The sequence below is a fragment of the Solea senegalensis genome, linkage group LG15 (genome assembly GCF_019176455.1).
Source record: "Solea senegalensis isolate Sse05_10M linkage group LG15, IFAPA_SoseM_1, whole genome shotgun sequence".
NCBI lineage: Eukaryota > Metazoa > Chordata > Actinopteri > Pleuronectiformes > Soleidae > Solea > Solea senegalensis.
In genome coordinates, this window is record NC_058035.1 from 8,961,363 (window position 1) to 8,983,330 (window position 21,968).

A 21,968-nucleotide genomic window follows, 5' to 3' on the forward strand; every position below is an offset into this window, starting at 1 on the left:
TATTTTTTAGACTGAAACAAAAACTTTCCACCTTTCAAAATATTTCAGCCTCAACTAAGCGAAACAACTAGAAAGAGGGGGGGAAAAAAAACACTGGAAAATTGGACGTATAAAAACGTGCAGAGAACACATTGAGGACACAAATGCAGAAGAATACAACTGAATTCTGCTCATTCTGGCTGGAAAACGTTAGGTGGCAGCAGAGCGCCCTTCTTTTTTCACTTTTTACGAGTTGAGCCCCCAAAAGCCCACGGGTGAAATGCGATGCTTTGCACCTCAAACTCATTCCCGTCTCTCCTTGACCGTGTTCGCAGGAGTATAAAATACACTTCCGGCTTTACCTTTCACATTAAAAGCCACGCCGCGCCGTAGCCAGTGGTTGCATTTATTTTGAATGTGAGCTTGTTTCTCTTCTTCCCTGACCATAGTTAACTTGGCGCCTCTGACAGGATTTATCCCCACGACAAGGAGCCTGCGAGCTGCAACTTTCGCAGATTGACACAGAATGGAGAGAAGCTGACGCACCGTTATTTACCGGACTGTTAACTTCCCTCCTCAAGCCTCTCCTCATGCCTTCACTGCCTGCATGTCGTGCTAAACCAGGGAGAAGGAGCTGAAAAAAGTTTTTGACAACTGAAGTACTGACTTTTTTTCCTCTCTCTTTTTTGGACACTTTAACCGCGTTTTTTTTTCTAACGTAAGGGATGGCTCCTCTACGGAGACAAACAACAGGAGTACAACATGTTTTCTATGTCTGTCTCTCCATTTCATTTGTTTATTCTTACAACATAGACTTAGAACATCCTTTAGTGTTCCGCGGACCAAACTCTAGTTTTTTTGGCTACTCTGTGCTGGAGCATTATCATGACAACACACGCTGGTGAGTCCAATAAAAAATACTTTTTTTTGTATGGGTGACGCCACACATTTGTACTTCTGAACCAATGTTTGTATGCAATGCTTGGGCTTTACCCACTCGGGTTAAAATAACATCTTCTGAATTGTCCCAGTTGTACAGAACATGTATTGTCATATTTGATTCAAGGGCTGCAGTTTTGGGGTTTACAACTCTATTGAGGGCTGAAACCTCCACAGTGAGTGTCCCATATATCTACCTGTATGTTATGTTTCCAGGGTGATCGTGGGAGCTCCGAAGGCGAACTCTACCTACAGTAACTCTGTGCGTTCTCCTGGTGCTGTTTACAAGTGTCGAGTCCACAGCAACCCAGAGCGCCGCTGCACAGAGATGGACCTGGGCAGAGGTCAGTGACCACAGCCCGCAGCATCACCACAGCAGCAGCCTCACAAGATGTGAACAGTTCAGAAAAGGAAAACTCACTCACACTGAAAAACCCAAACCTCTCTGCTCTATTCCTCCCTCTCTGGGTTTTCTTGAAGCTTCTCTTGTCCACTCAAAACTCCCCCAAGCATCTGTTTTGTTTTATCAGAATAATGCAGCCTTAAGCTTCTCTTAACAGTGCCACTGTTGTTCTTTTAGTTCTCAACCTGTGTTCTGGGGACATGCAAAGTACAAGAGGGGTCCTGTGCGCGGAGGTCCATAAATATTTTTGATAAATATGATTTTTTCGCTTCTACTAATATTTTCCAAGAACGTGAGCCAAAAGATTCAGCTGCTTGCCCCCATAACCCTCCTCTGTTCTCGTGGTCAAGAAGCCGGGCTGCACGCATGGCTTTAATATTAACCCTGTGCTCTGTCAATGTATCACCAGAGAAAAACAGTCACAGTGAGCTGAACTCTGATGGCCCTGAAGAAAGCGACACAGTGACACAGAGAAACAGACAAACACAGACTGTTTTACTGCACTGAAGTGCAGGGCTGAACACTTAATCGAAATATCATTTTAGATTAATCGCACTCTTGATCGATAAACATCTTATTCTACAGACTGAAGAGAACATCTTCGTTCTGTTTGTCTTAGATCTGCACAAATATAACAGCAATCATTTTTATGAAAACATGAAATGATAGCTTTTCCTTGAGTTTTAAAATGTTGATGGGACAAATCACTTAAAGATCACATATTATGGCTTACGGAAACTGGATTAGTTGTTTTTTATTTTAATGTTTTTCAATTTAAGGTCCAGAGTTTGGAGGATTTATTGGCAGAAATTGAATAAACTCTCCATAAGTATGTTTGCATGAATGTATAGCTGCTTTTAAATGTCCAGAACTGGTTAATTAATACACTATCTATCCTATCGATCTATCCATTTATCCATCTAAGCATCTAAACATCACAATGGTCATTGTAGCTTGAGAATAAGAGACAAGAGACATGTACTGTATGTACTTTAGACAAGGGTCTTGTTTTCCAGGGGCCGTTATCTTGCACTGCCATGTTTCCACAGCCGCCTGAATAGACAAACCAGCCAGACCTCGCATTAGATGGTTTGAAACAGAAGCTTACAATGCAGACAAAGGAGGGGACATCCTTTCTGATATGAGTCCTCCTGTTATAAAATGTGCAGTCGGACCATTAGATGTCCCAAATTCCCACGCACTGGACCTTTAATCGGTTGAGAAAGTAACTGGCATGTTACTCGGTTGTAAAAGATCTTATATATCAGACTTGTTTAAGTTTCAAACATTGATGTTGATGCATACTTGCTGATGTCATCGTGCGAGTAGCTCTCAACTGAGTGCAGTCACATAGTCAGTGCGTATTGTGTAACTAATAAAAGGCAGAGCTCAAAAAAAAAAAATTGACATCAGCTGACAAGAGATGATTTGCTCCAAGACATCCTTCCGACCTCATGACTCATCTGCAAACTGCTCACATTGTCTTTCAGGAAACAAGCAGAGAGAGTCGTGCGGGAAGACGTGCCAGGGAGACAGGGACGACGAGTGGATGGGAGTCAGCCTGGCCCGTCAGGACAGAGCCGATGGCAAAGTACTGGTGAGTCCGGTGGCAAAACACCGCAATAACTCCAGCAAACTGTTTAATGCAAACCATGTATGCTCCTAAAAACAGGCCTGATTATGCCTCACATCACTGTTACAAATGTCTTACCATGAACCGCACTGTAAAACCACAGCTGGTCTCAACATTACAAGCCCTCTTTAGCAAAAAAAAGAAGTTCCTTTGCTCCCACTCTGTGCCACATGCTTACAACCTCTGAATGGCATAAGCTGACGTTCAGTCGGAGGATTGTCTTATTCTGTCGTTGCGTCTTCAGAGCTGAGGTCACAAGTGAAGGCAAGACACATTTTGGAAGACTGCTGTGCGGTTACATAATACTGTGAAGCATTCAACTCCAAGTGTTTGGAGCTGGAAGAGTTAGTGGAACAGGGTTTGTTGGATTGTTGAGAGGAGCGTTTAGTAATCTCAGAAGAACTAACTAGTGGTGCTAATCCCAGATGTGCTTGGCTGGGCTTTTGCACACAGATTGCAGAGGCTTTAGCTCGTCTCGGTGGTCCCGTCAAAGGGGCAGCATCTCATTGAATTTTAACCTTGGTCTATTGCGGTGGCTGGTGAGGGGAAATAGAAGCTTTCACTGAGAGTTTGAAGGAGAACGGTGGACTGGGCAACTCTTGAAACCTTGATAACAGGTGTGAATGTGCGTGAATATTTGTGGCTAATTGACCTCAGAAAACATGACAGAAATTCTTGGCTCTGAGGAGGTTCAGGTAAAACTTTTTGCCCCCACAGTCTCTATTTCTTTCACTTGTCCTTGGTCCATCTTTGTTTCTTTCTCTTTTTTTTTTTACCTCAATGGAATGTTTTGGCTTGGTTTTACCTACCATAACTCTTGGCTTTACTTGTCAGTCTGTCCATCAAACTTTGAACACTTCTTGGAGTCGTCAGTCTAGCGTACACAGCACAGTAAATGCAAGCTGTTAGCTACAGTGCGCAGTCTCTGGCCGTCCACAAAAAATAAAAAAAAAGATGTGATAAATCAAAGGTCGTGGCTTCCTGTGCTGCCTGACGCAGTGCATCTTTTTTTAAATCTCCTCTGAATGGACTTGCGTTCCTGTGCAACACGAGCACAGCGGCTGCGTGGCAGATGTGTACAGTGGTGATTTCATCTGCACTTTCGGTGAACATCTCGATTGCGACCCGTGAGCTCTGGAACATGACAACAGCAGCAGCATACTACAACGCTGGAACCTGTCAGCTATCTCTTGCTATGTTTTTATTATTTCATTTTATTTAGCCTTTATTTAATGGGGGGGAAGCTATCCCATTGCGGACATAAACACCAACAGAAGATATTTTATTTTAACGTAGCCCAGAGTATAACTCCCAGAAATGAGACAGAGCTTCACAATTAGCGATAAAGCTCTGCAGACACGCAGAAGCTATCTCTTTCCCTCTGTTAAAGAATCGGCCTCCATGAAAGAGTTCACGATGGCGTCGCTACTAATGTTGCTCCAGCTTCGTTTCTCGACACAGCATCTTGCTTCCAGACAGTCATCCGACGCTGTGTGCGCGCCCACAATCAGTCAAACTCTTACATTCATTTAGATTGGCTGCGTGTGTGTGTGTCATGTGGGAGGGAGGCTGGGGGAATTAAACGGCGCATGGGGAGATGGAGTGAATTTGTCTGCACAAAGGCGTCCAGAAGTGTCCCCAGAGCCCCCACCACCACCACCACCAGGGGACTAGATTATTACCACATTTACACATATGCTGTATGTGGTCAGTATTATTGCAGAGGTCAAACTCTTGTCTATATTCTCCTGTTTGCTGTGAGATATTTTGAAAAACACAGCTGCGAAACATTATTTTAAGGCTCATTCCAGCAATAAGAAATGTAATCTCTGTTTTAGCAGCGGTACATTAAAGCCTACATTTGTTCTGTTCCTGAACCTTCAACACACTGTTTTTTTTTTCTCTCTGTCTGAACCTGTGGCTTCTACGTTTGCCTCTAGAGCAGCTATTTTGGAGGTGAATGTGTTTAGAACACAAATGTTAATGTGAAAATTTCCTTGTTGATCATTAAGTGCAGCTTGGGAAAAACGGATCATAAGCTGCAGTTGAGATATTCACACCACAGACCATGGCTGTTATGGTCAGAGTTATGGATGGGCTGTAATTCCCCCCCCCCTCTCATTGAGGAAGCCACAGAGACTCGCTGACTCTGGCCCAGGGTGTCAGAGGCTTAAAGCGTGGTGCTCGCACTCTGAAATGTTTGTGTTTACAGAACAAGCATGTGTCTGAATTTGAAGTTGTGCTCCTGCCTCTTCCTCGCAGGCTTGCGCTCACCGCTGGAAGAACGTCTACTACGACTTGGAGCACATCCTTCCACACGGGTACTGCTCCATCATTCCTCCAACGCTGCAGGGCAGAACGAAACCGCTCATCCCCTGTTACGAAGGTACAGTCCACTTCACTGTCAACCAGTATTTACCTCAAACACGTTCATGCACTGCTGGTGCAGCCGTCAGGTGCAATCTGGGGTTAAGTGTCTTGTCAGTGGTCACATCGGCATGTAGACTGTTGGAGCCGAGGATCGAATCCCTGACCTTTTGCTAACCTGGAGCACAGGTTATGGTCTTAATTTGGACACCAGATCTAAGCAGTGTCAATATTTTTGGCCTTTTTGGAGGAGAGGCGTTTTTCTTCTCATCTTGTTTAGTTGTTTTTTTTGTCTTCAGCTTTAAATGTCCAGGTATAAGCAACACATTTCATCTATAGTGCCACAACAAAGCTGACATATGTGGATTTTCAGTAGAATATCTAAGAACTGTCCATGTGATATGAACTACAATATGGCTCATTTGTTATTTGGTTTGTAACAAAAATATCTTTCCAATAGCGTTCGGCACTTAACTCACTTAACGTGTTATAATATGAACTGTCAGTCATCTCGTGACCACACAGATTTCTTTTAGGACCCCATGATAAGTCCAGACCCCCGGTTTGGGAACCCATCTGTTGATCCTCCTCTGTGGTTCCAATTCATCGCAGCGTGTGCTCTTTGCAGGGCCGGCACCATTTCGTCGACTTCTGGCCTGTGATTGGTGTTTTGGCACCAAGGAACAGTAGCATGAGAACCTTGAAGTGTGATCTCTCGTTCTCGTGCAAGAACAGGCCCCTGCTGCTAAATGACACACCATTTGTTATGCCAAATAAATGAACTTCTGTTCAGTGGAGGGGGAACAGTTCAGATTTACTATGCAAACCTTTTTGGACAAAAGAAAACCCCCATTACAAAGGTATGACTATAGCAATTGCTTTTTATGGATAATAAACTTGACTCGCAAACTTTCAGAGCACAGATTTTAGCTCGGCTTTTCCAGAAATCATTTGTTTTAAGGAGAGATTTACTTGTTAAGGAGAGAAATAAGATTTCTTTTAATGACTGTAGCAAATCAAATCGATTTATGCTGCCGGTAGTTTTCCTTAGTGCCCCTCTGCAACAGTAAAAATCATTAGAAAAAAAAACAATGTCCTGTGCTACTCATGCAAAATAAGGTGTTCCTCATATGTTTTGATGTGACTGTGGGCTATCAATCCAAAGCTGTTTTACACCTTAACTGTGCACGCAGGTCAGGATTCCACTTCCTTCCGTACCTCTGTTGCCAAGTAGCCAGATCGACTTTGCATGAGACGACATTTGCAGCGCATTTTGTGCAAATCCAAACTCAATATTTTTGTAACCTGAGAGCACTGTCATCCACCCCCCCCCAAGTAATAGGTCTTCTCAGTCGACTTTCTGCCCCCAGATTCATCTTGGATGGGACTGGGACTTTGACTAGCTCCATATGGAATGCAGGAAAAACTCCAGTAAATGCTGGCCCCGAGCACACAGTGAAATCATTTGTGGTTTGCTCTTTCTTACAGACTATAAGCAAAAGTATGGGGAAGAACATGGCTCGTGCCAAGCCGGCATAGCAGGAGTTTTCACAGAGGTCAGTAACGCTGCTTGTTCATTTCCTTAATCCATGTAAAACTCACTGTCTGTTTGACTGTTGTTTGTCTGGCACTTCATCAGTCACGTCATCTGTTTAGTAAGCTGAGGGTTAAGTCATCAGTCACATCGTCTTAGTATTACATATGGAAAGGAAAGTATTGTTCTCATTTCCTTTGTTTGTCTTTTTTTTCTCAGCTAATATTCTCATTTTATTGTTACCGTGACCACATGTCACCACATTTTTCCACGTATGAAGTTGAGGGGAATTTCTTCTGCCTTCTACAAGGATATTAAATGTTGTAGATGCATACAGTACATGTTATTTATTCAGTTCAGCTCACAGAGGAAAGATACTTCAGGAAATGCTACAGCGGCCTCACTTGACCTCTCCTGGGGTTCAACAAGATAAGGTGCTCAGGGGGGTGAAATGCAAGTTTCCTTCTCTCGATAGCACAGACTCACCTCACTATATTTGCGTTGACACAGTCGAGGTGGTGAGCGGTCAAATAGGTTTTAACTTTTAAAAGCCTTTTTTTTTGGTCAAAACAGAGTTTGACAGGAACATAAATCCAACTTTGAACGCTGTGCATTTAATCACCTTAGTCATTTTGTTTTCTTTACATTAGCAATATAATTCTTCCCCGGTGTTTCCCACGAGCAGTAGGTTCTGCAAAAGAAAGTGTCAAGTTACAGCTATGCTTAATTTGGGACATACAGTAAACTGTGGTGGAACTGCTGTGGGCTCAGAATTGTGTCTGCAGATCGAGTGTTAGGTTAAACACTTCTCACTGGTGAGGAAACAGTCTGGGCCAGCTTTCATGTAATTATTGGAGTTTGTTTAAATATTGTATTATTAATTATGTGTCAAATGTGGCTGGTGCTAATATCAATAAGTAATTATCAAGTAGTCAGTCAGCAACTGTTTTGAACAGTGAATAATCATTTAAAGGCAGACATTTCAGTTATTCTTACTATGCTTATTCTCTGCTTTTTTATATATATGTAGTTTTAATCAAAAAATCTTTAATTTTTGGTCAAAACAAGGCATTTGAAAACACCTCTTTGTGCTCTGCTTCATTTATTTAATATTCCAATGATAATATCTTTCTATTAAGCCTTCATATGCTCTTATACAGTATACACTTTTAGTTTAGTTCAGCGTTCTAATCCTAATTCACATTCTAATCCTTGTGTTCAGCAGATCGATGGACATTTCAAGTGTTAACAAACATTATGTGTCAACAGCCATAACTTCTACTTTTAGTATATTCTCAATAACCTATGTTTAGCAGCTTTCGAGTAAAGCTTCTTGTAAACATTATACATTAGGAGTTCATACACATATGAGTCATTTTATTTCAAATGATCGGTTGTTTGTGCTTGAACGTCTTAAATCAGTCGTAGAGCAGAACGAGAGTAAGAGTATGAGGTCATGTTTTAGGGAGCTGGGTTCATTGTTTCGTTGCATAATCTCAAAAAAATGAAAGCTCTGGAGGTGTGGCACGTCGTCAATCATTGTGAGATGGTTTAGTCTTAAAGACATCTGGCTTCAGAAAAGAACGACTCTGGTACAGTGAAGCTACTGCTTTAAACTCAAAGAGTAATCATCACACCCTCTTTTTTCTTTTCTTTTTTTTTCACAGCCTGAGAATGTTACTGTTGATCTGTTAAAGCATTTGAATAACTCTTCAGCCCCCCCCCTTCCCCCTCCCCTCTGAAAGAATGCGGGGAATTTGAAGGAAAGGTGTCCAACTGTTAAACCTTATCCTTGCCTGAACCAGGGGTCCGTGAGCCTGGTGGTGCCCAGATGTTTGACATCACAGTGCACAGGGAAGGTCTCCTGCTGAGTGAGGTCATCCACTTTGTTTGTATGCAGCATTGTTGTTAAAGGTGACCGTGCACGCTCTGGTGTGGAAACAAAGAGCCTATTAGAATACCTTGTAATTTAATAGCGCGCTCATGTGTTTTGGCCTCAAGCCTTTATCAGGGCAAAAAACAGCAACTCTTGCCAACTAAATGTGAGTCCAGGAAGTGGAACAACAAGCGTAACACCAAGCATCAGCTGATGAGCAAGAACACGACACCGTTTATTGGCTGCAGTTGAAACAGGGCGTCTTAATTGTCGTTTTCTGGCTCCAGATAACTGTAGACCGTTGCAGCGAGGATCTGCAAACTGTGCATTTTATGGCTGTCAACTTCGCTCTGGCTCCGAATTTCATCGTCACATCAAAGCTTCGGCTGGCAATGCGGTCTGGATGTGTGGTTGAGAGCAGATAGTGCAAACCAGTCTGCGGCCACTGGTTAACCAGATCTTCACCCAGCTGTGTATTTTATTTTCACCCTCTCTTCAGCAGACTCCTGTGCTGCTGCTGTCTCCGGCGCCGCTGCTGCACATGGAAGGTGAATCAAAGTCAATGAATGTGTGGGTTTCTCATTTTCAGGAGCTGGTGGTCATGGGGGCACCGGGTTCGTACTACTGGACTGGGACCGTCAAGGTGTACAACCTGACCTCGGACACTTTCTACAGCCCCAACAAAGACGACGTCGACTCCCACAGATATAGCTACCTCGGTGAGAGTCCGTTAATGTGGAGAGTTGTGTTGAATATCTCAGCTATGAGTATGAAGAAGCTGTAACTGATGACTGTCTGTGTCTCCAGGCTATGCTGTGACGGCGGGACACTTCTCCTCTCCTAATGTAATAGACATAGCTGCAGGGGCGCCTCAGCACAGCGGCAGTGGAAAAGTAGGGACTTATTTCCAGCTGGTGAACTGAAAAGCTCTTCCTCTGTTGCTCGCTACAGTAAATTTCTTTTTTTCTCATGCGCAGGTTTATATTTTCAAAATCGACGGTGTGTCTTTGGTGAAGAGTTTTCAAGCCTCAGGGAAAATGGTACGAGCTGGGATGTGGTCTGACTTGCACGGTGCCAAATAACAGTTCACTTTCTAACCGAGCACATATTCTGTTTTGAGGTTGTTGTAGCAGCGTACTCTTTCATCACTCAGCGTTTTTAAACCAAAATGTGCCTCGGGATTGTGTAGTCAAGTTTTAAGATGCGCTGCAGACACAGTATTTTAATCCAGCGCTGCTGTACTTTAGTATCCGTCAACTGTACAGACAACAGTTTAGGAAGCGACACAGGAGTTGCTTATACTTTCCATTGGGAGAATGTGTGCACAGGTTTCTTTAATATTACTGTCCATATGAAAGGCTTAAATCAGCATAGTTGACAAATGTATGAACCTGAAAGACACGTGTCTGTGATCTGACCCATTGCTCTGTGGCTCGGCTTGGTTCCAGATGGGCTCTTACTTTGGCTCCTCATTGTGTGCAGTTGATCTGAACCAGGACGGCTTGTCAGACCTGCTGGTCGGGGCACCCATGCACAGCCAGCTCCGGGATGAAGGCCAGGTGTCTGTGTACCTCAGCAAGGGAAATGTGAGTGGGATCCGTGGGTTGGTGGTAACATGATACTGTCGTTCACAGTCATTTACTGCAGAGTCTCCCCCTCTCTCTCTCTCTTTGACATAGACATAACTTATTACAATGTCTGTGTCTCACTTTATGTACGCTCATGTGTGATTCATTTGCTGACCATATTTAATATCATGTCATTGGAGTAAAACAGGAGAGCATTGTGTGACTCGACAGTGAGAGTATTTAATCATCCAAGAAAAAAAAGCTTCCCTTTATGAACGGTTTATATTTCCGAGAGCTTGTGAGGAAGCTGTCGTTCTGACTGTTTTGTTCAGATAAAAGCCAAGTTTTCGCAGCTGTGGCCAAAATAATTTCATTGACGAAACAACTGCAGTAATTTCACCGGAGCGGTAAACTGTTGCAGCTTTCTCCCATCGTTTGTTTAACTCCGCATAATCACCTGCTTCTGTTTTTAGGGGGTGATGGAAGAAGCCGGCGTTTTAACTGGTGACAACGCTTTTAATGCACACTTTGGGGAGTGCATCGCTGCGATTGGAGACATAGATGACGATGGTTATCAGGGTCAGTAGTGAGTTTCTTTATATGTCTTTATATTGAAATGTATTCAAATGAATTGGCTCAGAGGATCCAGCGCAGTCGCCGATGTCATGGCATTGTATGATGCACAATGTTTTATTATACTATGGTGCGCAAACCTTGCTACCATTTACACACTAAACACATATTTTGTTGTGAAAATGTGGAAGTTGGAGAAAATCTGAGACTTAAACCTTGGGGGTCACCAAATTAAATGTAGCTGTCACAGGATGATTGATGAGATTATAAAGAACAAAAGGACCACACTGTAGTTTCAGCAAGCTTCAGTCCATTTAACCCAAATCATTTGTGTCGTACATTAGCGCTGACCGTTGCCACATGTTTGTAGATGGTGTTTTGAAAAGTCTTCCCCCAGCAATTTTTGCAATAAAGTAAAATTGATGAAAACATATTCACTTTGCCTTAAGTCTCAGGTGCCATGGTGTCCCTGAATGCACCACAAAGGAGAGGCATAAAAACAAACCCTAAGCTCAGAGCAATTGCCAAAGTCCAACACTATCTGTGGTCATGTAAGCTATTTTTAGCCACTCTTGAGAGGTCAAAACAAAGCTGGCGGCCATGTTTTATACTATAAACCTTATAATGGCTCTCATGAGGTCTATGAAGTTGTAACCCGGGCAATGGCAACCACCTTAATACAGCGCTATTGTACCCGTTGTGGTGCAACAGAACCGTTTCCTCCGTCATCTGGTGAGCAATTATGTCACAGAGCTCCTCAGGCAAAATGTTGGCTTGTTCAGTAGGTGCAACCAAACGCATCATTTTTGACAGACATTTTGTTTCAATTACCCTGCGGCAAAGGGTGACATGACGAAAAATGTTTTCCTCTCTCGTCCTCGTGCGCACATTTAACCAGATGAAATCCAAATTAGCTGCACACACACACACACAAGAACTTACACAGCCTGTTTCCCTCATGGCTCAACTTGGCATCTGTCTCAGACTTGAGGCTGGAAGCCACCGCCTGGTTTCATCTCTGTGTGAGATACTGTGTGCCTGCAGCCTGGCACGGTGTGTGTGTGTGTGTGTGTGTGTGTGTGTGCGTGCGTGCGCGCGTAGAAAGATGGCAGCTGTAAAGTATAATTCATCCTGTAAGTTGTCAGAGTGTCGAAAGACTCAGACTTCCTCGCCGAGTGAAAATATTATTTACAGCTTAACCGCTGCCATTTAATTTGAAAGAACTACTGCAGAAATCTAAAAAATAATACATTTGGTTTCACTAACAACTTTTACAAAATGAGTTAATTATCGTGTGATATTTTTTTTTTTACAGAACAGAAACAATCCGTTATCGTTTCTGCTTCGCTATGATCAACCACATGGCCTGGAAGTGTTTTTGGTTTATAAAAAGAAAGTTTATATGTAGCGACTTTGTGCGAAAACTGCATAAGGAGACGTTGTTTCAGTGCTCTCGCCAACACTTTATAGTCTTGTTTCCACTTTCTCAGAGGTCGCACACGTTTTTATGGCCACTAACAACACTTAATTGTCTATTAAATGCCTTACTGTAACCGCTTGTTTCCCAGGCACTGGCCCAATTGAAAGTAAACAGAAGATTAATGAAAACATTTGTACACACTTCGTCGTTTACGTGCGCATACGTTTCTATTCCAACTTTTCTAAACACAGTTTACATCCCGTGTTTGTCTTTGCAGATGTAGCCATAGGCGCACCTGAAGAAGATGACTATGGAGGAGCTGTTTATATCTACCACGGGGATTCCACAGGGATCATTAGCAAGTACTCCATGGTATGTTTATTTTTTTTCTGCCTTCCCAGTTAAAATGACCTTGCTGGCACTTGATTATTACATAAACAGGTTATAATGCACAATTTGTACAATTCTGAGGTGTGTTTTCTCAGCTTTGACCAAACTCGCCATTTACCATCCAAAATGTGTGATGTGTTATTTACAACACGTCTGTCAAAGCAAAGATGGAGCGATGGAAAACAAACGGCCAGAGAAAAATATATTACACAATGTCCTCTTGTCCATGTTGGCCCACGTGTTGTTTAAAGGTTGGTATCATCTGTTACAGAAACTGTCTGGGCGCAGTATAAACCCTGGCCTGCAGATGTTTGGCCAGTCCATCTCCGGCAACGTGGACATGGATGGCAATGGATACGCAGGTAAAGTCAGGACAGGAAAAATGAAATCATTTTGCACTCTTTGGCACCCTCATGTTTTTTTTTCCGCTCTCATTCTACTGAGTTACAGACTCGTGACAGAGGCGTCTTGTTTACCGCATTCTTCGGCTGACAGTCACACTGCAGTCAGCGTGACGGTTAAAGATCTCTGTGCATTGTTGTGGATTTGCAAGTGTAAATTGTACTTGACAGCATTAATGCCATATCTCCTTTGTGGCTGCTTATTTTTTATTTATTTTTTATTGCAGATGTCACTATTGGAGCATTCATGGCAGATAGCGTGGTGCTGCTGAGGTGAACCACTGACACAAATCTCTGTGACACACCGCTATTTTGTTTTGCCATAATTTGAGTCCGTTCAGTGTCTGATCTTTCCCACACTGTGTTCCTGTGTTGGCTGCTGTGGTTGTAGGACGCGGCCTGTCATTACGGTGGATGTCTCCATCTTCCTCCCCGTCTCCATCAACATCTCTGTGCCACAGTGCCACGAGGGCCACCAGAACCTAAACTGCTTCAACGTCACGGTGTGCATGCGCTTTAGGGGGAGGCAGCTGCCGGGGCAAATAGGTGAGGAAAATCATTGCAAGGAAAACCTCACAATAACTGTCAGGTTTTTATTATACTGAACCCAGAAGAAATGAACAGACATTTATACCATTTAAGTCTCTATCATTCTATGACAGTTTTTCCGTGTCACAGAAGCAATCGTATTTTGTCGCACAGTGTCGCACAGCTGGTTGTCACTGTCTCCATGTAGATGTTTCATCTTAAAGATGTCAGATTTTAAATCTCTTCCACCTCAATTATATCAACTACTTCATCAAATTCTCTTTTAAATCACATAATTATCAAGATGAATACAAATTAGCACAGTACAATAAACAAACTGACAGTACCGACTAGGCTAATGTACCCTGGCAACTGAGATCTGAAGCTGGACCGCAATGTTAAAAAGTTTTGTCGAGCAACGGTTGTCAAAAGTACCTTAGCAACTGACTAAATCAGGCTTGTTGTTTGGCTTGTAGAAAAGTACAATCGTCGGATTTTATCTGTGACAGTATTTTGGAATATGAGGAAACTATGTGTTTAGTACAGAGCGAGAGCCGGGAGCATCGTCTTTACATAAAAGCAAAGCCAAATAAAACGAAGGACAAAGGCGAGCTTGGCTCTCGCCAAAGATCTTTTTAAGTAAATATACCAGTTAGTTATCTTAGAACATGGTGTATCTCACATAGTCAGTCTATAAAACCAGGAATTTCAAAGAAAAAACAACTTGAACCCTTTGTTCGTGACCGGAGTAAAAGCCCAGTGATTTTCTTCAGTCTTGTCGTCACATTGACTTTTGAGCCAGAAATCTCAGTAGACATTCGTCAACACATCAGCGAAACACTTGCAGATGTGTTATGTACAACATTGTCCACTAAGTTGAAGCAGTGGTTGAACATTGGTCGATCATGTGATCAGTCATACTGTGCTTCGCTTGTAGCCTGTCGCTGGCTGTCGGTGCTCATGGCCGATGGTTTCCCCTTCAGCCCTTGCTCACTGGCTCTTGGGTGCGGTGCCTGTTGAGTGCTGAGGTGCCCTCTTGTTCCAGTGTTTGGGTGTGGTTATTCATAGCCCTCCCCTGGGGAGCGGGATCTGTCGTTACATAATGACTATATCCCCGGCTCTCAGGAATAAAGCTGCTCTGTTTAACCCTCTGGCAAACACCATGGAAATTTCAGCACCATGTGTTTTGGTGACTCCCAAAATGAAACCTTCCTTTGCCTCCTCTGGAGTGAGATCATGACGTTTCCCCCTGTTGGGCCGAGGAAACAGTAGGCTTTGGTCCGGCTGGAGTGTGTGTGCGCGCGCCACCCCTCCCACTGTTTTACCAGTGTCACACCCTCTTGAAGCAATTACTACACACTAAGGCTGATTCATGCAGAGGAATGGACGTGAAACAGCCAGAAGCCCATATATGGTTTGCTTCTTGGAAACATTGGTCATGATCATACGTACTAGTTCTAATTTCAAAATAGATTTTAAAGTGTCTCTAAAGTGTCGCTAAGACCGGGACCAGACCCAGTATGAATGTTATGATTGAAATGTTTCCTTTTCGCTGCAATACTTCTCTGCTCGGAATATTACTGTTTTTGTTAGTCGTTATCTCCTTACCATGAGTTATGTGACGTTATCTTTAACGTAAAGTCAATTTGTCAACATTAATGGAAGTCGGTTATTTTGCAACACTCATCTTATGTTCGTGGATGAAATATTGTCCACATTGAATCAAAATGATCTGTTTAACTTTCCCTCTGGCTCCCATTCATTTGACAGCAACAAGATATAATTGACCCATGTTTTAACGGCACGGCACTTTTTGGCAGAGAACCAAACCCTGAATACTCAAAGTTTATCTTTACCGTCCGACCCGCCGCTGTCAGTCAGTCAGTCAGAATTACGTGTAATGCTGTTCGTGTCTCTTCTCAGAATTGCTGTATAACCTGACAGCTGATGCGGATAAGCGACAGAAGAGCCAGCCCTCGCGGGTTTACTTCATTCACAGTGGATCTCAGATCAGCCAGATGAGCCAGCAGCTCAGCCTGGACATCAACAGAGAGGAGTGCCAGCGCTACACTGCCTACGTTAAGGTATGTTTGGAACGCCTGCTGCCAGTTGCGTCTATGCTGGATTGTGTCCTCAGCTGATCCCTCGCTCTCTTTCCCATGACCTTAAGCACACTCATCCTTCAGTGTCGATTTGTGGTTTGACTTATTTGCTTAAGTGGCCTGTTGATTTGTCTTTGTTTGCAACATCAAATTTGTTTTATTTTAGTTTCCATTAAACAAAAAAAGACAGAAGAACCATCGCATATCACACAGTGATTTAATAGTTGTGTCTGCTGTAGCTGAAGGCTATAACTGTCGTCTCCTGGGAAGTTAATTGTGTCGTCCTGCTGGGTTCAGTTAAAGGTGCACTCGATGGTTCGTGAAACGATGCTGCTCCAGTGTGTGTCCACCGAAACTGACAGGGACAGGAAACAGAGTCTTCTTTGTCATTGCATAGTCCTGCTATTGTGTTCCTCTGTGATTAAGTCATGTAGCCACAGAGGGTCCTCGTCCTGAGGTCGCGTCTGTGTTTCACCTCATCTAATACAGGGGGCCCATAACAGGCCTGTAAATTTCACTGGCGTTCTTAACGCCGTTTCTCCAGGCACTCTCACCATGGGAGGCTGAGCTGCTAACTAAGGGGGGGGCCTGTCTTTGTGGCGCCTGCCTCTCTTCTTTCAGCCATTCAGACTGTAATGAGTGCGTATCACACAGAGCAGTCGTAGCAATGAGCCGCTTCAAGGTTTATTCGGCACTAAATCGGACATGTGTTGACACAGCCTCTCCATTAAACCTGGATAACACATTTCAAATGTAATTTTCCTCTTCTCTTCATCTTAGTTTCAACACACTCCCGACATTCCCGGGGAGGCGAAGTCATGTAAAGTGGTGTTTCTGCCCAAAGTAAAGCTGCCATTTCAACACTCGTAGCAAATGTCCTCAGGTTTGTGGGTGGGCAAGTGAATTATCACTCAGTCGATGCGTGTAGCTGCCACTTGTCTGTGGCATCTCTCTGGCTGTGAGATAAACACATTTTAACTTTAACTGCCATCCATCAGGCCAGACGCGGACTTCAGTTTGAAGCTTTAGCACGAGGGCTGTAAATGGTGAAGCACTTACTTGGTTGGCTCTACTTAAACATTAGAAAAATCCATCCATTCATATCTTCTGCAAACTGTCATGTTCACATGTCATTCTTTTATGGATTCAATGGATGAGATATATAGCAAGTGTTAACCCTTTAGCTGTTCAGACAGGTGGATTTTTTTATGTGAATCAATCTTCATTTTACGCGTTCACAACATTGCAAATGGGTCAATCCCCCCAAATGTGGATCTTTGCTTTTTGATACTCAATATACGTCAATAACGTCACCCGGATGCAAATAATATAACATATTTGGCTCGACTGTGTTGTGAAGTGCCGTGTGGTTGCTGCTGCAGCTGTGTGTATTATTTTTTCACTCTATGTTTTCACAAATTCCACCTGCTCAGCAGCAAACGTCTAAAGTGCAACTCCCAGATCCCAGAGCTACATAAAGGCTGAAAAGCCACACAGGATGGTGAAGGTGTAGCGCCCAAAAATGACGATCCTCCTAGACTGTTTAAACCCTAAATGACTTGTATATGTATAAAAAAAAAATGTAATGACCTAGTATGATAAGTGAGACGTAAATGAATCATTATAATCAGAAATGGTGTGTCTGTGCTCTGTGAGCAGGTCACGTCTGCTTGACCATCATTTATCATCTCCCTCATGTGTCTGCCAGCTCACCCATTCTTTAGGAGAGTTATGTTAATGCAAACCAGCTGGTTGCCATCCTCAAGGATGGGCGGCGGCGTGGGGGGAGAGTGGATTTTACGCCGTCCACCCTCCCTCCCCCCCGTTTTCGCTTGCCTTAAAACATGTGGTGAAAATACAGGATTTCAGCTATAGTGTCACAGGAGGGCGGTGGGTTACTGTTGTGTCAACTGGGGGCTGCTTCTGCGCTGCTGATGGAAAACCCTCACGTCAGGGTTGATTTGCTCAGGATCTGGTGCGTGAGGGCCAGTGGAAGGAGGCCATGAGCTATTCTTAACTGCTCTCACGTTTGCAACCACTTTGTTCCGTCTGTCGACCGAGGTTCAATAATGCACCGCTAAAGTCGTATTTGTTCGACGTGCGGACTGGAATAGACGTTCTCGGTTTATAGCGTTTAAAAATGTTGCTGCGTTGTTGAGAACACAAAGCAATAACAGGAGTTATTCAAAGAGCACAAAGTACAGAAGCCAATAGTTAAATCCTAACATTTTTGTGTAATTCCTTTGGAAATTATGCAAGACTTTCATGTTGATCATTTTAAACATGTTTTCATTGGCACTGGCTAACAACATACCATTCCTCCAGATGGACTTTGTTTGGGTATTTTTAGCTAAATAAACTCCACGCAGGCTTTTACTCCTGTTGCGCCTCACGTTAGCAATGGAAAGTGCTGATGACTGATGACTGATGACTGATTAGGGTTCGGAAGACCAGTGGTGCTGCGTATGAGATGGAAATGAGTCAAATAACAGAACTTTAACCGGAAATTCTTCTGAATTTGTTTTATTGAGTAATTTTGAGCCCTGATAGTTAAATAGCTTGAATGCTTGGTTTATTATTCATGTGCACATGGATGTCTCACTGAACTGAACTTTATTATCAGGGACAGAGCAAATTCTTATGGGTTGATTCTTCTTCTGGTGTAGGATGGGCTTGATTAAGACTCGGGGGAATGGAAAAATTGATGATAAAAACCGAACCAGTGAAGCTCAAACGCTGTAATTCATCTGCATGCATACCATCTGTTGAGTGGACTACATCAGCGGAGCTCATAGCTTTAAAGTACAACAGGTGTTGTCAACATTACATTGTGATATACACTGAGTCCTAACTTCAAATAATAAAGCGTTCATTATTCACTGTGTCACATGTTGACTGGTCATAGGCTTGCTTTTACTGCTCACTTGGCTTTGATTTATTGCTAAACACAGTTAAAGGATTCCTCAGTTAGCTGTTAAGCACTCACGTCTTGATCTCGGCTCATGGCGTGTTTACATTCTCGGCCGTTCATCCGTCGTCGTGTACATGTTTCTGCTCCAGCAGGTCCCGGTCGCAGTGCACGTGACGTGAGCTTTGAAACCGTGCCAAGAGCCACTTCCATTTGTGGTCATGAGTGGTACTATGCGGCACTGTGGATGCAGCACAGTCCCCATGGAGGAGCTAAAATAGGCAGCTAGAGTCCTGCCTGTAGCAGTTGTCTGTTGAATTTAGCTCGTAAAAGTATCCTGCTCACTTTCCTCTGGCCTATATTCCACTCCGTGTGTGCCCTATATCTTATGTCCCCTGGACACTTGCTTGGCACCAGCAGAGTATTTAAAGCTCCATCAAATGGTTACGCTGAAGACTGATGTTGGTTATTGGGGCATCTGCGGCATGAATATCTATTTGTGAAAGCTTTATGATTTGAAACCCTCTCGAGTTTCCAGTTACATCTCGGTGAATGGAAAAACTAGATTTGTGGACATGTTGGATGTGAGCAGCAGCGTGCTCATGGGGTCAGTGGTTGGCAAACAAACAATGGGAGGACAATCCATCGTTTTCATGTATATTGTGTTAGAAAACAAATGATAGAGAAAGAAATGATAATGTAGATGCTCACTCAGGGCCGTGGGGGGTCGTGATGGCAAAAGTCAGGGTATATAGTAGATGCTGCTCCATTTGAACTGTTAGTATCACTAAATGACCACTTTGGTGACCACAACTGGTAAAGATATACTGAGTTGATCTTAGGTTATTATTCAAGCAAAAATACACAATTTGTGAACTTTTCTTCATCGTTTCTGGATATTTTGTGAAAGAAATTGGAGAAAATTTGATGATTATAAAAGATCATTATTGTTTGCTTCCCCACCTGAAGAAGCAGATGATGCTCTATTGATTTGTTATTGACATCAATCACTGAATGGATGTGATATGAATGGGTATGAAAGTAGTGATAGAAAAAAAAAGTGTGGTCAACAAAACTAGAAAAGCATTGTATAAACACAAACCGTTTACCATTAAGTATTATTATTAAGTATGTTGCTTGCTGCTTGTTGCTTTGTATCTGGTGCCAGACAGGGTGGTGCAGCTCATTGTGAAAATGAAGTAACCACACTGATCTATGAATGACAGCTCACCTGGCAGTGTTTGATCTGTGCCGTGCACTTACATCGACTAATCTGTACCTCAAAGGAAAGTCAAAACAAATGTGAATACTCATTTACGCTTAGTGTTTGACCCTAGTCTGATCCCCAAAGACAAACAGGAAGTAAGGCAGAGTGGGAGTTCCTGTTGCTGCCGCCCCAAAGAATCTCCAGTCGGACAAAGTCCCAGAGTCTCAGCACCGTCTGGCACGTGGAGACTACGAGCCAGGCTCCTTCCACACTGCCCGCTTTGTTTTCCTCTGAACATTTCAATAGAAACGTGCAACTCCCTTGATGCCATTCCCCTGGTTTCATTTAGCACGGGCCAAGAGACGTGATACAATGAAAGTATATAGCGGGAAGGTAATCAGATCCAGCTGTCGTTTATTAAATATGGCAGTGACTCAAGCACCTACTGTATTTGTAAAGACTGCAATAACAGAAAGGGATTTAAAAAAAAGAAAGAAAAGAAAACGAAATCAGTGTCCTGCAATAATAAAGCACGTGAGAAATGTTACCAACGCTCTCATACTGTACAAATAAGTCCATCTCAATGCTTTGTCTGCGAGTATTCATTTTGATGGCGTTCACTGGATACCAAAGAAGAAGCTATTCAGGTTAATTTTAGCTCGGGGTAATATATCGGTCAGGATATCCCTACATGGTCATGCCAGAGTGAACAGGCTTGTTTTGGGAGAACACAGACTCCAACAGACTTTTGTTACCGTAAAACAGCTCAAACCTCTCTTGAGGTTCATTCAGTGAACGAGCACTGAAGATATTTTTTTGCGGTATCGCTGCTCATTAGTCGCACTCTGTGCCGTTGCCATGGTAAATCCATCGTTGTTAGTTACATCACAGCAGACCAAAGGTTTCGGCAGATTTCATGATTTGTGGATCTTGGCAGCTCGGAATTCTGGGCAGAATGTTTCCGCAGTTTTTTGGCTGCCTCGCTGCCACACAATGCCACTGCAAAGCAGCGTACTGGGTGGCCAAGTCTAACCACAATGAAAGAGTTTCTCTCGCCATGTCTCCCGCTTTCCACTGCAGAGGAAACATGAATGTATATGCGTGTTTCGGTGGGAACACACTCAACCTGTTTGATTTTTTTTTTTTTTATAAAAATGTGTGCAAATTCAGTATCATAATCTACTTCCTGTATAAATTGGCAGGATCTGCCACACAGGAAGTGCAGTAAATATAAACAGAGGATATTTGTTTATATCTGGCAGCGACACTCACCTGCCTTCATTTGACTAATTTCTAACTTTTATCAGTCCTTTGTCTGAGAACAATGGCTCCAACAATAACAGTGGAGCTAAAGAGCCCCAGATTTCATGCACAGTGACGAGATCAGCTGCAGGAAGCATCCGGACACGTCCTCCGTCACCAGGATGGGATAGACTCAAACACAAACACGCCAAGCTTCGTTTTAAAAAAGGAGGTTGGATTTCACATACGTCAAATTTCAACAAGAGCATGCGTTTAGACTGTAATGTTATTTAAATGGCCGGGCATGATGCAGCAACTGGTAGCTGTGAACTTAAAGGAAGTCATTCTCGTTCTTTTAACGTGCATATTTATTTATTTATTTATTTATTTATTTATTTAAATAGGAAAGCAGATAACACGCTTCCTGTTTATGCAGAAGAAACTTTTTTCTCTTTTTTTTTACAGAATGTTCTAGCGACGTTAATCTCTCAAGAACAGGAAGTCTTCAGATGCTTGTTGTTGGTTTTGAATACCAAAGAAATGAAAATAATTACATCTGATGCTTTTGGTTAGAACTCAATAAACCGTTGATTGTGTCCGAAAGATCGTCGTATTAACTGTCTCACACACCCTGCTGTTATACGTCTAAATGTTCTTCTTATTATTATAGAAGTAGTATTTATAGCATTTGATTCACATTTCTCAAAAGCACAGAGGTGCTTCCTTCAAGGGACTTCTTCATCTCGATTCCTCTTCCCTTTTCCCCCCAGCAAAGGTTAGGTTTGTGTTACCACTCAGGAGAGAGCCCTGCATGTGTCCTTGCAGTGACTCCACACTCATCAGACAGGTTACAATAGAGATCGTCAGGACCTTAACAGTGGATAGATGTGATGGTGGT

The 21,968-nt window shown here is 43.0% G+C and overlaps 1 protein-coding gene across 1 annotated transcript in view; it reads left to right on the plus strand.

Annotated features, from left to right (window-relative positions):
• Positions 1 to 367: 367 nt before the first annotated feature.
• The window catches only part of itga9 (integrin, alpha 9), a 44,257-nt gene continuing 22,656 nt past the window's right edge, over positions 368 to 21,968 (plus strand). Inside the window, exons 1-15 of the mRNA XM_044046256.1 lie at positions 368 to 880; positions 1,135 to 1,262; positions 2,812 to 2,918; positions 5,217 to 5,340; positions 6,810 to 6,877; positions 9,321 to 9,450; positions 9,539 to 9,624; positions 9,709 to 9,771; positions 10,180 to 10,317; positions 10,773 to 10,878; positions 12,570 to 12,664; positions 12,954 to 13,044; positions 13,311 to 13,356; positions 13,475 to 13,629; positions 15,535 to 15,695. Coding sequence (XP_043902191.1) covers positions 705 to 880; positions 1,135 to 1,262; positions 2,812 to 2,918; positions 5,217 to 5,340; positions 6,810 to 6,877; positions 9,321 to 9,450; positions 9,539 to 9,624; positions 9,709 to 9,771; positions 10,180 to 10,317; positions 10,773 to 10,878; positions 12,570 to 12,664; positions 12,954 to 13,044; positions 13,311 to 13,356; positions 13,475 to 13,629; positions 15,535 to 15,695 — 1,674 coding nt within the window. The 5' untranslated portion in view covers positions 368 to 704. The remainder of the gene's footprint in view (positions 881 to 1,134; positions 1,263 to 2,811; positions 2,919 to 5,216; positions 5,341 to 6,809; positions 6,878 to 9,320; positions 9,451 to 9,538; positions 9,625 to 9,708; positions 9,772 to 10,179; positions 10,318 to 10,772; positions 10,879 to 12,569; positions 12,665 to 12,953; positions 13,045 to 13,310; positions 13,357 to 13,474; positions 13,630 to 15,534; positions 15,696 to 21,968) is intronic.